Consider the following 16,264-nt stretch of genomic DNA (forward strand, 5'->3'; position numbering starts at 1 on the left):
GGGTCGATCGGGGATCTGTGTAGCATTTTGGGTAGTCTTCGTTTTATTTTGGTTTCATAGTCGGACCTTGTTTGTATCTGGATGATGTAATGCTTTATTCATGTATTGTGTGAAGTGGCGATTGTAAGCCAACTATGTATCTTTCTCCCTTATGTATTACATGGGTTGTGTGAAGATTACCTCATTTGCGACATTGCTTTCAATGTGGTTATGCCTCTAAGTCGTGCTTCGACACGTGGGAGATATAGCCGCATCGAGGGCGTTACACATAATGCCTATGTATTGATCGTGCCATGAATAACATCATAACTATGCGCTCTTCTATTAATTGTTCAACAGTAATTTGTTTACCCACAGTTACTACGCTCATGAGAGAGATGCCTCTAGTGAAAGCTATGGCCCCCGCGTCCATTCATAGTATATTACTAAAATCCTAAATACCTTGCTGCAATTTATTTAATTGTTTTGTTTTACAATTTATCTATCTATCATTACCAGAATTAATCTTGCAATTAATGAGTACAAGGGGATTATTAACCCTCTTGCCTGCATTGGGTGCAAGTATTTGTTTTGTGTGTGTGCAATTTATCTTTGTTTGCGTGAATCTTCTATTGGTTCGATAAACATTGGTTCTTAACTGAGGGAAATACTATCTGCTACTATACTACATCACCCTTCCTCTTTGGGGAAATCCCAACGCCTGTCACAAGTAGTAGAAGAATTTCCGACGCCGTTGACGAGGAGGTTTCACCAAAAAAATTAGGTACCTGCACACACACACACACCTTATTTTCTTGCTTTATTTATGCTTTCTTTCATGATGACTCAATAAAATAAAAATAAAGACATATGGATCCTCATCCACTTGCTAATCTTTTCAAACTTGCTGCTTATTGGGATACATTTATTGAATGAAAAACATGATTGCAATGTTGTTAATATTAATTCCATGAAAGTTAATTGTGCTAATGACAATGACTGGGGTGACGATCATAATGCTATGAATATTAAAAGTGGGTTTGGAATCTCACTATTTTGGAGAACAATCAATATTACGAAATTTCTGATAAAAGTTGGTTTGGAGAGGTCATGACTTTAGTTGATGTTAATATAATCCCACTATCTTGGAAGATGATAAAATTTGCATGCATGTGGATCATGGAGAGAATATTTTATATGATAGCTATATTGTTGAATTTGATTGCGATTCTACATGTAATTATTTTGAGAAAGGAAAGTATAGCTATAGAAATCTTCATGTTACTCAATTACCTCTCTTGATGTTCAAATTAGTAATGTCTCATCCTTCTTTCTTGCATTTGCATATGCTAAATATTGCTTAGTTTGATAATTAGTTTGATTATGAAATGCCTTTACATAGGAAGTGGATTAGACTTAAATGTGATCATTACATGTTATATGACGCTCTCTTTGTGTTTAAATTCTTGTATTTTATGTGAGTATCATTGAAATCTAAAGCCTATCTTAATGACTATAAAGAGCGAGCTTGTTGGGAGACAACCCGATAGTTATCTTTATTTTTCTTTTCTGCCTTGTGAGTCAACATGGTTATTGCTACTGTAATGATTGTGTTTTTATCTTTTATTTTGAGTCTGTGCTAAGTAAAGTCTTTGTGATGATTTAGATGATAGTTGAATTGATTCTGTGCAAAAACAGAAAGTTTCGCGCCTAGTATTTGAATTTCACAATAAATACTTGAGTTCTTATGACTAATGTGAATTTGTGGACTTTAAGTACTTCCACCCTTCCATATTTTTCTAGCCTCTTTGGTACCATGCATTGCTCATTCTTACCTCGAGACTTGGTGCAAACTTCGCCGATGCATCCAAATCCTGTGGTATGACACACTTTATCACACATAAACCTTATTGCACCCTTCGTCAAAACAAACACCATACCTACCTATCATGACATTTTCATAGTCATTCAGAGATATATTGTCATGCAACTTCCATGATTACTATTCACATGACTCGAGTGTTCATTGTCATTTTACTTTGCATGATCATATAGAGCTGACATGATATTTGTGGCAAAGCCACCGTTCGACATTGTTATACATGTTACGCTAGATCATTGCATATCCTAACACACTGCCAGAGGCATTCATATGTAGTGATATCATTCGGTTTATCGAGTTGTAAGTAAAAAGAAGTGTGATCATCATTATAAGAGCGTTGTCCCAGTGAGGGAAAGAATGATGGAGACTAATGAGTCCTCGAAAAAGTGGGAATGAGGTTCATGATATTGTTCTAAAAAAAGGCCAAAATATCGTCAGCAGGCTCAAACTGCATAGTTCATTGGTGTTGATTAAAAAGTGTGCTGTTTAGAACTAGTGCAGAGTATCCATATCAATCATTCCTTTTCTTTTATGGCATGTTTCTCTCGGTTTATGATGGCAGGAAATGTATGGGCGGCAGAACCTTTTGCGTTGGTGACTCTGATGTCATCCCTAAAATCCAATTGGTATACTCTCTTTCAAGTCCAGATGGGAAGACGACGAAGACATAAAGGTCCTGATTTATTTATTTTCAAGAATCACAATATACACAATGCTCATATTTGATAGGTTAATTCACATAAACAACACCCAGTAGAGACGGGTATCATGGAAACTTGAAAATTCATCACTCAAGCTACATATAGATTACATGGTAAATTACTCGTACAGCCATCTCAGCCCAGCTGGGAGGGAAACTGAGGTGGACAAAGTGAAATATACACATCGCTGCAGCTTGCTACTTTACTCTGATTTCTTTTCCTTTCCCCTCCAAGGGGTCAGGCGTGCTAGCAACCGCAACATACACCAGGCTGGCCGGTGCAACTTGTTACCCTCTACTGAATAGTACGCCTGTATGGGCTGGATGCCCTTCACCCATTGATGTGGCTCACCATCCACGGTGGAAGCCCCGTCCGGGGTGGGGCCTGCGGCTGCACTGCCGCATCCTCTGCCCTCTCGCCTGCTGCCGCTGGATGAATGCTGCACAACCAAAGCGAACACAAGCATATTAGTATTATGTTACTTAAATGTGGCCCGACAGAACTGCATAGAGACCAAAAGTGGGCTGCAAGGAACAACCCGACCAATTCAAAAGATGGTTCCTTGAACTCTGAATAAGATTAGACTTGTGATGTACATCATCACCTGGTATTTGCGGCAGGGGGAGCATCCCTCAGCATGAAGGAAGAAGAAGAAGAGCTGGTTTGAGGCTGAGTTTGATCTTGCTGCGCCGCATGGGCCTTCTGCTTCTCCACGAGCTGTGGGGAAGGGACACGGACCTCTGTCAATAAAATTTGCTATACGGAACAATTTAGACCGGTTGGACCATAAGGTGATATAACGGGCTTACTTCCTTCTGGAGAACTTTATTCTCCTCCTGCAGTGACCTCTCCTGCAGCAAGAACGATGTAATGAGGTTACGTGCATGTAGACCAGTTACTTGCATACATGTTATAATGTCACAAATCTTGAAACAAGCTAAGGCTTCATGACAAGTTGACCAGTTCGAATACCGAATAAGGTATGCAAGGTTGACAGCTTACCTTCTTCTGAAGCTCAGAAATGGATTCGTGCATAAGTTGGTTCTGCAAGTACAAAAAATGAAAAAAATTAGTCATTTTTTTAACTATGAAGAGCATATGACTAAAATGCATATACATATTTTGAACATCTCAGTCTAGAATCTGATTTCAGATATACTTTGCTGAACTTCTCTGCAAGTGTTTTTCTTGTTTTTTTATATATTGTGCTGCTGTATCAAATCATTTAAATCAGTACCTTCCTGGATCTGATATGTTTCAGTGAGCTTTCCAGCTGCTGCTCCAGTTGCTGCAACTCCTTGAGATTCAAAGATTCAAGATCCTCTCCCATGAGATGCCTGCATATGCAGGATGTAGAAATTCAGTCCCATTTATCTTCAGAGTGTATACAATATACTGGCAATCAACCAAAATCGTTACAAATTACTTTTGACATTTCTGTATTGTCTCAACCTTTGCCTTCAGTTTCCTATATTCGTGACACCAGTTTCCCTGCACAAACAAATAACAACCGCATTACTAACTTTGGGTGGGACAGGAAGGAACAATGACAGAAATGCTACAAATAGGCTAAGTTAGTTCAGAAATGAACAAAGAGACTTTAACAACATTGACACCACCACCACCAACAACAACAACAAAGCCTTTAGTCCCAAACAAGTTGGGGTAGGCTAGAGGTGAAACCCATAAGATCTCGCAACCAACTCATGGTTCTGGCACATGGATAGCAAGCTTCCACGCGCCCCTGTCCATAGCTAGCTCTTTGGCTTTTGGGTTTCATCTCCATAAGAGTGGCTGAGTTTTTACGTTGGCTCGCCAAGCCTATCACAACCCTCCTCCTTTACCCCGGGGGCATAAATCAGGAAGGATTGTTCTGTGCAGTGAACTTGAATTTTCATAACTTCAAATCAATTATGTCACTGCAACAAGTGTTACTATCAGATGTAAAAATCATATTTCGTAATATTAAAAATGCTGCAGCAGAGGTAAATATTTAAATAAAATTTGGAATATTTTTTGGGTTAGTAATTACATGTTTAAATAGTCCTCGTCATACGTACATGCTGAATCTGTTTGTCAGCAATCAGATAGAACTGGTTGGATCCCTCAGTTGGAGCTACAACTTGGTTTGTACAAAAATTGGCCAAAAAATTGAAGCGAGGTCCTGGAGTTCCGAGTTACAAAAATAAGAATATTGAGCCTAACTGGATCTTCTAAGTCTGCAGGATCTACTTTTTATCCTAGATGGTTAGCCTTAGACAAGCTGTAATAAGAAACTGCAGCAATATCGCAAACAATACAGAAAAATTGGAGATGAGAACTAATGTCATGGGGCTATCCTTAATGGCCATTAGTAGCATAATACAATCCGAAGGACTGGAGATTCAACAGTTTATCCTAAGAACTTAAGATCAATGACCAATCTAGTAACAAGTCTTAATAATCTAGGATAGCATTTTGTTATTGCAATCAAAATATTGTGATTTTCACTGATGCACACAAGTATTTTAAAGCCATTATAATATATAAGCTTGTCAATTTTTGTTGCTAAGCCCTTCAAAAACTCAGCCGGCTAATCCAGAATTGCTGATCTGGCCATGCATTGCAGTTTACTACGTACTAATTTAGTAACTCTTAAAGTCAGATCACATTTTTGTAGTTCTTCCAAAGGCAGTATGTACGAATCAGCACGCTAGTCTAGTTCAGTAGCCATGAAAGTAAATTGGTCAAGTGGTATTTGGTTACATTATTCGACCATGCCTAAGCATTCATCGAAGAAAAACTGATAATAGGTTACAAGAGAATCAAATAGACCAACAATCCATAGTTGCAAGTCAATTAACTTCATAGCGCATGGAAATCATTCAAAATATAGTGGCCTACAAATAAATTTCAGAACATCTGATATCGGCAACAATTTATTTCATAGCTAAAGGAAAGCAAACCGTTTGTTTTTCATTTTTACCTGAATTTCAGATTCACTTGAAACGAGAACCTTTTCTGCATAAGAATAGCGCTCATACCGTTCAAGAATTTTGTCCATACTGCATAAGAGAAAGAAATATCTAGTCATTGGAAGTACATGTAAACAAGATTAATGTCCAGTATATGCACAATCTCAAGAATTGATATATGATACATTTTGACATATCAGAAGCTTTTCTGTAATGCGTTGTTTCATGTCAGTATATGCAAATGAGATTCAAATGTGGTATACAGCATCTGGTCAAATAGTTTGCAAAGCATTTCACTGTGACGTGTAAATGATAGAAAGAGCACGAAACTGACTTCAAATTAAGGTTCTGGTGTTGTTCAAGTTTTGTTGGGAAAATAGAGTGACCCTTTTCTTCTGTCTATAGACTTAACGAAATTTGCAAAACAGAAGTTTAGGGGTGGAATTGTGCTAGGCAAGGTTAGTATAATTTCTGCCGGATTCAAATTATTTAACTATAGTGCTAGAGCTTCAGTTTAAGAAACGTTCCTTGATGTTGTATTTAAGTCATTAACTTTTTTACTACTCATGTTATTCTCCTCCTATACCTTCTCCCTGTTTTCCCGTAGGCTTTACCCAGCATCCTAACTATTTGTGGAGGTCAACGTGTTCTCTGTCACCACAAACATCGTGTCCTCAATTGTCACAAGTACCCACAACACATGGAAAATTGTCAAACGCTACCCTATAACCTATAGTAGGAATGAACCAACAATTAGTTATAGTGTTGAACTATGTGCTAGCCTATAACCCGCAAATGGTTACAATGGTCATCAAGTCAAAATCAGTTCAAGAGTGTGCAACAACTCACATATCCAATCAGCTAGACTCACAAACCGATAATATAGAAGGGTGTGACCAACAACAATTATCTGGGCAAGAGCCATGCCTAGATAAGTAAGACAACACGAATGTGAGAACCATTTTAAAACCTAATGTGTGGGTCCATGCAAAGGTATTGTCAGTACAAATATAGGTGGTAGTAGCAAATTTTCAAATGAAAGCTTTGATGCCAAAGCAGATAAATGCCCGTGTGAAAAGAAAACATGCACATAGTAAGGTGGTCCAAGGGATCCCAAGGGTTAGGCAACCCTAGAAAATAGGCGCGGCTCTTATCGGGGTGACGACACACCGGGTGGTCTTGCTGGTTTAGTTTTGCCTTTGACGAGTGGCTTGTCCACCGGGGTTCCTTATCGTAAGCATCGTGTTACCATGGTGTGAGGATGTTCCATCAGATGCATGTGGTAATTTATAATGGACTACTTGGTGCACCCCTGCAGGGCTAAATCTTTTCGGAAGCCGTGCCCGCGGTTATGTGGCGACTTAAAAATTTATAATACCCGATTTTAGAGAACTTGACACTGAACCCAATTAAAATACACCAACCGCGTGCGTTACGTGATCGTCTCTTTTCCAAGGAGTTCAGGAAGTGAACACGGTGGGGTTATGACTGACTCATAAGTAGTTCAGGATCACTTCTTGATCATTAATAGTTTGCGACCGCTATGTGTAGTTTACTCTTCTTACTCTTGTACTCGTAAGTTAGCCACCATACAAATACTTAATGCTTCCAGCCTCCTCACCACTTAACCCTTCCATACCCATTAATCTTTGCTAGTTTTGCTACCCTTGGTAATGAGATTGCTGAGTCCCCATGGCTCATAGATTACTACAACAGGTGCAGGTATAGATAAAGCGATGCTTGACGTGAGAGCGATGCATGTTTGCTTTTGGAGTTCTTCTGCTTCTTCGTCGATCATAGGATGGGTTCCAGTTCAGGAGCCCGGGATTAGCAGGGTAGATGTCGTTCTTCTTTTCGTTTGATTTCATCCATAGTTGGATCCTGCTCTCCTGTATGATGATTGTTGTGTATTGATGTATTCATGTTGTAGCTTGTGGCGAGTGTAAACCTTTATCTGGTATTCTCATCTATTTAGTGCATGGTATGTTGATATCCACCTCGCTATGCGCTCGAAATGCGATTCTGCTCCGATCATGAATTCATCACGTGATCGGGATAGAATCTTGGGTGCTACAAGTTGCTCTGCGCAGCCCCCCTCCAGGACTAGGTTCGTCTGGTCCCTAAAGGGGGGCAAAGGATCCGCGGGCTACTCCTCCACCTTATGCCAAAAATTGAAGGCGAGAGGGAGCTCCTTTGGATGCGCTGTGGACGACAAAGGGGATGGTGGATTGGAGGCGTGTGAGATTGGAATAAGAGGCGTCGAAGATAGCATTGAAGCTAGAGAGCGGAGGGCGTCGGCCTTTTACAGGCCACCGCAGGCGCCATTAGGGAGGCACTTGGGGACGCGGGTGGCAGCTAATGGCGGGTAGTCGAAGGGCGCGCCTCCCTATGAGAAATGCTGCAGCGACCTACTCGCACACCTCCAGTCTGCTCACACGCAAGCAAGAAGATGATGCCGCATGGCGGTCATCCAATGGACCGCCATAGGAATCCGAGGGCGCGGGTTGCTTCAAATCCGACAGGAGGCGCGAGGAGGAAGCTTAAAACTTTAGCGGTTGGTTTTGGGGCGAGCTCCATACTGGACCTCTCCAACCTCCAAATATGGAGGCCACGAGACCTGTGTATGGAGCGAGATAAAAGAAATATAGCGACGGAAGCCATGAAGACTCTGCTAGAGTTGCTCTAAGACCTAGTTGTTGCATCATCATGAGATGGGAAATCTGATGTACCGTGGAGCAAGGACATCAAATTGTACAATGTACAACTTCAGGAAATACTTGGCATTCAATTTTGCTTTTTGAGAAAAGACATGCACATGGTAAGTTGCTAAGACCAAGGCAAGAGATACAACAACAAAGCGTTTAGTCCCAAATAAGTTGGGTAGGGTAGAGCTGAAATCCATAAGATCTCAAAACCAAGTAATGGTTCTGGCGTGTGGATAGCTAACTTCCACACACCCCTGTCCATGACTAGTTCCCTGTGATACTTTAGTGCTTCAGATCTCTCTTCACGGACTCCTTCCATGTCAAGTTTGGTCTAGCCCAACCTCTCTTACATTATTAGCATGTATTAACCGCCTGCTATGCACGAAAGTTTCTAAAGGCCTACTTTGTATATATCCAAGCCATCTCAGACGATGTTCGACAAGCTTCCCTTCAATCGGTGCTACCCCGACTCTACATGTATATCATCATTTTGGACTCGATCCTTTCTTGGGTGACCACACATCCATCTCAAGATGCGCATTTCTGCTACACCCAATTGTTGAATATGTCTCATTTTAGTCGGCCAATACTCAGCGCCATACATTGCGGGGCGCCATCCTATCGAACCTGCCTTTTAGCTTTCGTGGCACTATCTTGTCAAGAGAGAACACCAGAAACTTGGCATCATTTCCTCCATCCGACTTTGATTTAATGGCTCACATCTTCATCAATATCGGCATCCTTTTCCAACACTGATCCCAAATATCAAAAGGTGCCCTTCTGAGGTACCACCTACCCATTGAGGCTAACCTCCTCGTGCCAAATAGTACTGAAACCGCACCTCATGTACTCAATTTTAGTTCTACTAAGCCTAAAAACTTTGATCCAAAGTTTGTCTCCATAGCTCTAACTTTCCATTATGCCTCGAGCTACTATCATTGACTAGCACCACATTAATCGTAAAGAGAATACACCATGGAATATCTCCTTGCATATCCCTTGTGACCTCATCCATCATCAAGGCAAAAAGATAAGGGCTCGAAGTTGACCCTTGGTGCTGTCCTATTTTATGCGGAAGGTCATCAGTGTCGCCATCACTTTTTTGAACACTTGTCATGAGATCATCGTACATGTCCTTGATGAGAGTAATGTACTTTATTGGGACTTTGTGTTTCTCCAAGGACCACCACATGACATTTTGCAGTATCTTATTGCAGGACTTTTTCAAGTCAATGAACATCATATGCAAGTCTTCTTTTTGCTCCCTGTATTTCTCCATAAGTTTTCATACCAAGAAAATGACTTCCATGATCAACCTCTCAGGCATGAAAACAAACTGATTTTTGGTCACGCTTGCCATTACTCTTAAGTGGTGCCCAATGACTCCTATAACATCATTCTTTGTAAAGCCTCCCTAATCTCAGACCCCTAGATTCATCTCTCCATTGAATAGCTTGTCGGAGTACTCCTGTCATCTATGCTTGATCTCCTTGTCCTTCACCAGGAGTTGATCTGCTCTATCCTTGATGCATTTAACTTGTTTGACATCCCTCGCCTTCCTCACGATCTTAGCCATCTTATAGATGTCCCTTGCGCCTTCCTTCCCGACCCTCATATGCCCGGGCACAATGTGGTCTTTTGTACTCCCTGGTAAACATTAGTGCACAATGTCCCTTGCGGTTATTCTCTCACTAATTTTTACTAGATGTCCCTTGCGCCTTCCTTCCCGACCCTCATATGCCCGGGCATAACCACTAGTAAAAATTAGTGCAAGAATATGGTCTTTTGTACTCCCTGGTAAACAAATATAAGAGCGTTCGGATCACTCAAGTAGTGACCTAAACGCTCTTATATTTGTTTACGGAGGGAGTATCTTGGTATGGCAAACAAAGATATATTTTTTGCCCTTGACAAAACACATTTTTCAAAGGATCTTCAGAGGCTTGAATTTTGAATTTTGATTATCAAAGTTGTAATACATGGCTCTCCACCACAATACCCTCGCGTTTGTAAGATAAAAGTGGTACAGAAAGTACTAGATGATAACCAATCTATGGTTAGTGGGTTAGGAGTGCGGTTGTACTCCCAACATGGAAAAAAGGACAATGAAAAGGAGCCACTTAGGCGCTAAGCAGACTACCGCCTCACTTTTGCCATAGGCCAAGGTTTAGGCGCCCGACTATGTTCTCCATGACCGATGAGATCTTTTTCCGGCGACGGTAGGAAAGGAGAAGCGAATGCAGGGAAGAAGCTGCAGACACCACCATTATCGCTACATACAAATGACGAATGAAAGAGACCTAACGATACAAAGAGACGGGAAAAGGGGGATGCAAAGAAAATGGACGGTCTTGTTTGGGCTATGTTGTCAAGAAAGGTTGAATCAGAGGAGGGATTTCTCACTCCAACTCACCACCGATACCTCCCTCTAGGCTCCGCACCATTGATTTCATTGTTGTAAAATCTCCTTCTTTGTCATACGAAGGCATAAGTGCGCCTAGGCGGTCATTGCACTAGGCATAGGCAAAATTCAGATTAGCGCCTACCGCTTTTTTAATACCTTGACTCACAGCACACCAAGGAAGATCGAACCAATGGTTTGACACACTGTGCGGATTATTCGTTCCGTGGGAGGCGACATTCCTGACGTTCCAGAGATCTTGAAGCTCCACAATTTTAGTCCTTACTAAACATTGTGTGAGTGTGTACGTGTGGTGGTAATGTGCACTTGTGTGTGCATCTACGTTGTAATCGGTTTTTCTCAAAAAAGAGATAGTCCTACTACCTTAAGCAGGAAAAGCACACATGTGATATGAAGACTGCATGTATATGTCTTTAATGCGCGTCAATTTGAAAATCAAACGCAAACTATTTGAGTGATGGGTCATAAGGTTTTGCTTAAAAACACACTTTCGTTATTGCTTGTGGTTTCATAATAGTTCATACATAAATTTATGCCATCCAAACTTTTTTATAATAAAAAAAAAATTCAAAAAGTTTTAAAATAAAATGTTAATATTAAAATTTCAAATTATAAAATTTGAGTTCAGAGAATTGTCAGTTGGAAAAAGTAGAAACATAACTTTTGTTCTTAATATTTAAATTTTGAGAATATGAAATTTATGAATAGTGACTGTACATGTTTGTTGATGCATAGTTTGGTAAGATAAATGGTTGAACAAGAAGGGGGGCACAAAGGTACAAAATAACTAATTTTAACTAATGTAAAGCAATCAAGTTGTAACATAAATAATTATTCATTAATAGACTTCATGGTAAAACCCTTTTTGGCATACGGTCCATACCAACAACAATGACTGTGAGATTACATTTTAAATACATAACATTTCTATCATCTGGGTGGGCGAACACAGTGTAAAATAAATAAATAAAGTAACAACCAGTTCGTGACATATAAAGACTATGCCATGAAATCCTGAGGTGTGATTCCATCAGCGGATCCACGGAAGTCGATAGGATCTGCTTACATGTACGTGCCCAGGATCTCCATATATTAGTTAATTTGTAACTGGGAGCTAACAAAATATCACTGCAGCAAAAATGTAACAATATGTGAAATGGTTGATAGATATGACACTTATGAAGTCATCTGCCGAGCTTCAACTATATTGTGTGCCTATTCAGTTTTTCTTCTATTTCATGGAATTAATACATGTAATGAGCAGATATAAACTCTAAATAACGGTTCTAGCTGATCATCTATATGTCATTTGTGGACTAAGTCAAGATGTGGCAGGAGCAAAAATGGAAGTTGACTATCCCATAGCTTAGTCAGATATTCCTAGGAATAACTTCTGTTTTACTCTCAAGTATATAGGTTTAGGGACACAATAGGTGTAGAGGATAACTGGTTCCCAGACTTGGTTAAGTACTAGACCGACAACAAATGCATGTAACATAGACCCATCACACAGTCCCTAACAGCTTACTTCGTGTTTACTAGTCTAGAGATGAGTAAAGTTGGTTGCAATGTCAGCTTTGGACCTTTGCTATGTGTGGTAAATTAATCGACCGATAAGGAGATGGAGGATATAGAGTGAATAACAATTGGGCACATTAACCATTATCCAAGCCAGGTCCAGAAAATCAGCAGGCTACATCATTAGCTGCATTTTAGTGTATGCATATGATGCCTGCTCGATCAATGCTGATTTTGTGCCTGAGTCGGTTATATGCAGGCTATAGATGCGTTTTTAGAATATTGTAAGATCTCAAGATTTTAGTTCCGATCCTAAACCATGGAATATCGTGGTGCATCAGCGTGCTGTCTCATAGGCTCTAGACAAAGCATAGCAGTTACTTGTCCCCGTGAGCTACTTACACGTGCCTATCATGCAGAGGTAGGCAAAGCAAACCAAATGACAAGGAACGACAGAGAAGAAAATAAAGCCGGCAAGCTGATTAATGCATGGTTACCAATTCGGATGTTCATGGCAGTCTTTTCCAAATGAACAGCACGGAAACAGGGGGTAATTTTATTCAGTACTTTGATCTGAGATACTGAAGTTCACAGTGCAGCACTAGCTTAAAATATGACTGCATCTATTTATATCTTAATTTAACCGACTTTGATTCTTACGCGTTTTCATCACGTGACCAGCTTGATACATGCATGCAAGCACCTATGCGTCAAACAACCAAGGAAGCTGAAGGCAAGCCAATAAAACTTTACTTACCCTTTTCCGTTAGCGCCGCGCATACCCTCAGTGGTACAAAACTAGAAGAGATTTAGCACCTCAACATGCAGGTCCTTGCCATGAAGCTGATGGTAATGTTGCTTTCTCAGCAAGATTACAAACAACAATGGATATTTACTAAGCAGTAGCGATCCTTTCGACGGTATGATATTTCTTACTTTCAAACCGTGGAGGCTGATCTAGTACTTCGCCGGACGGGAATTATGGAAGCAGACAGAAATGGGAAACTAACATGGACTAATGTCAGCGTGTGGGGGAAATAATGGATCAGTCTCCGTGATTTTATTGACTCCTTTACTTTGTGAAGAACCATCGCCAGCACCAACAAATATCACGGGCAAACTATGATGGTTGAAAGGGAAAAAGTATGCAGAAACTCTTATTTTATATTTGGAAGGAACTCTCTACTTTTTGGTTTGACTCTTCATGCCGGAGTTTCATCAGCTGCAGACAATAATTCCATGCATTAGCTGGTCAAGTGACTCTTTTCTCCGTGCGTGCCGTAGACAGTATCTCCAAGCAAGCAACAAAATGGCCGCATGGCCGGAGCTACCAATACGAATGATAGCAAAGCCTGTGGAACAAAATTCTGGAAATAACCGAGATGACGAGGTTCATTTGTTCAAGCAGCAAGCACAGATTTGATGAGGGAGACAACAAGGTATTGTAGCGTCTAGTTAAGATTCCAAATGAGAAGATGAGGTAGCATGCTAAATTGCGATGTCACTTTAACCCCATATATATTTTTTACGTAAATAACCCCAGCCCGATAGAAATATCAAGAGATTACCGTCTTAACCCTTCCACTTGGGTGCCACCTGGCGCGTCCGGGACCAAAATTTCCCCAAAATACGCCAGATGAACAACCTTCCCGGCGCTGGCGGAGCATAAAATAGCCCGGCGACCCATCGCGCGCCCTACCCCCCATAGCAAGAAATCGCGGCCGCGCGGAACGCCAGCTCCCCCATCGATTCTAAGAAAAACGAGCAAGCAGCCACGGCAGAATCGGATGGAAACAGCGAGCGGGCAAACGGAATCTACCAAACAGCAGCGCGGAAATGGAGAAGGCCCTGGGGTCGGCCGGGTCGTCTCGCAGGACCAGAACGGTGCGCAGGAAATCGAAATCGAAGGCGTATTGGGGAACAAATTTAAAGACAGCGCGTGCTTAATTTACCATGACTCGGTGGAGAACTCGTAGAGCTTTCCCTTGGTGGAGAAGATGATGAGGCCGACCTCGGCGTCGCAGAGCACGGAGATCTCGTGCGCCTTCTTGAGAAGCCCCGAGCGGCGCTTGGAGAAGGTCACCTGCCGGTTGATCTTGTTCTCGATCCGCTTCAGCTGCACCTTCCCGCGCCCCATCTCCGCTCGAGAACCGGGCCAACCCTACGCCCCTACCCTCCAACACCGGCAGACCGCGACGGCTACTCCGACTGGCGCAGGCGGAGGCGAGGCGGCGGAGCCATGGCTATCAGGTGGTTGGGTGAGGTGGAAGAGAGGGGAGGAGAGGGAGGATGGCCAGGCCAAAACGAGGGTTCCGGCAGGGGGGGAGGGGTTTTTAAAGGGATCTGGCCCCGAGCGCGGTATGCAATACCGGGCTGGTCTGGAGCATAGCCGCTGTCGAGCACCCATTGGCCCGGCCCGCTTCGCGGGGCCCCGCGGTCCTGCAGCCACACGATGCCCCACCCCAGGCCCGCCGGGCGTCGACGTGTCGAACGATCGTACGTGCGAATCTCCCGATTTTGCTTTCCCCAAATCATTTTCTCTCGCCACAAACACACACCACAGAGCAAAAAAACGAGCAGAATTTTTCCTTTTATAATATTCTACTGTACCCTAGGCCTAGAAGAAGGGAAAGAGCGGAGTTTTTTCCTTTAGCATTTCCCCTTTTTCCTTTTTTGCTTTTTTGGTCACGGCGGCGGGGGACGAAAGAGGAAATGCTGGCTGGCTAGGTCAGGGCGGCTCGGGACGGGTCTGGTCCGTCCAGGGAAAATGGAATGGAAGGCGAGATGACGGTCGTGGGGGCGGGCTGCCACAGTAGGAGGCTGCTTTCCTTGCTCGTTTTGGGCCGTCTCGCTTGTCCCGTTTGGGAGAGGTCGGCTGCGGGGCGGGCGGGCGGGCGCGGCGGGCACTCGCGTCGTGCCGCCCGGGTCGTTCGCGCCGCGTCCATCGCGTGCATGATTGAGCTCGACTTTTGACATGAAGCGTTGCTGTGCAGTGCAGTGCAGTGCAGTGCGCTGCGTGGATCGAGTGGGCGCAGTGTATTTTTCTACTTTTGGCCGACCCGCGTATTTCTGGAATGAATGAAAGATACTCGCCAGTCCTAGGAGTAGGGGTACTGTGCTGTGCGTGTATACCGACCAGCCATCCATCAATACACTGTTGTCAAGCGTCTCATCGTGGGGTTGTCCGACTCCATACCAATTATATACTCCAGAAACGGTTCGTGTATTTTTCTTTATATATGGACAAAAAAACGCTCTATAGAGAACTGTACATGTGATATATCTGCACTTCTGCAGTGACCAGCTTCTCGATATATAGGGCCGTGCTGAAACCATTTGCAGCACTAAAATGGTTTCTACACTAAAACTGCTGTTGGGCCTAATACAACATTTAGTAGTTCAGTGTTCGAACATGTGAATCATGACCCATTTTATCGTTTATGCTGACAAACAAACAAAAAGCCCATATGCATGCTTGTCAAATGACCACTTTGCAACCATTTGACGTAACCAGCAACCACCAATGCTGCTCTTTATGACCGATGAGGACAGATCTCGCAATCATACCATGCACATCTCTTTTCTTTTCTTTTTTTTCTTTGCGAATATGCCATGTACATCTTTTTTTCTTTTTCTTTATTCTGCAAATATGCCATGTATTAACTCCGTCCCAAATTATTTATCTTAAATTTGTCTAGATACGGAGATATCTAACACTAAAACGTGTCTAGATACTATATCTAGACAAATGTAAGACAACTAATTCGAAACATCTCTACGATTGAAAATATACAAACATGAACATCCCTAAACTTTGCGGTGTATCTCCAAGAATGCAAAAACGATATTTAGATCACACGTACTCTATATAATCAGTACTTCAAAAAACATGTCAGAGTTCCAAATGCTTGTGAAAAAATGGGTATAGCAGATATAATAATTTCTAGTTTACTGTAACTTAAAGACTATTTCAGGCAAGTTAGTGATTACTTGGTTTCCTATTTATCTTTAGCTCACGGATGATCCTTTTATTGCAAATTTTGCATGTATATGGACCTACCTATTATCTAAGCTAAGTTTTCACAATTGTTAGAACATCTCCA

General features: G+C 42.0%; 1 protein-coding gene across 1 annotated transcript; it reads right to left on the reverse strand.

Moving 5' to 3' along the window:
• Positions 1-2,523: 2,523 nt before the first annotated feature.
• Positions 2,524-14,476, reverse strand: LOC125528346 (protein VERNALIZATION 1). Its single transcript, XM_048692822.2, has 8 exons — positions 14,114-14,476; positions 5,528-5,606; positions 3,989-4,053; positions 3,800-3,899; positions 3,565-3,606; positions 3,372-3,413; positions 3,167-3,279; positions 2,524-3,001 (listed from the first exon to the last, which is right to left on the reverse strand). Exons 1-8 carry the CDS (start codon positions 14,296-14,298, stop codon positions 2,893-2,895), a joined length of 735 nt encoding a protein of 244 aa, XP_048548779.2. The 5' UTR covers positions 14,299-14,476; the 3' UTR covers positions 2,524-2,892.
• Between the last annotated feature and the right edge of the window lie 1,788 nt (positions 14,477-16,264).

This window comes from Triticum urartu, chromosome 5A, assembly GCF_056163025.1.
Source record: "Triticum urartu cultivar PI428250 chromosome 5A, HENAU_Tu73, whole genome shotgun sequence".
Taxonomy (NCBI): Eukaryota; Viridiplantae; Streptophyta; class Magnoliopsida; order Poales; family Poaceae; genus Triticum; species Triticum urartu.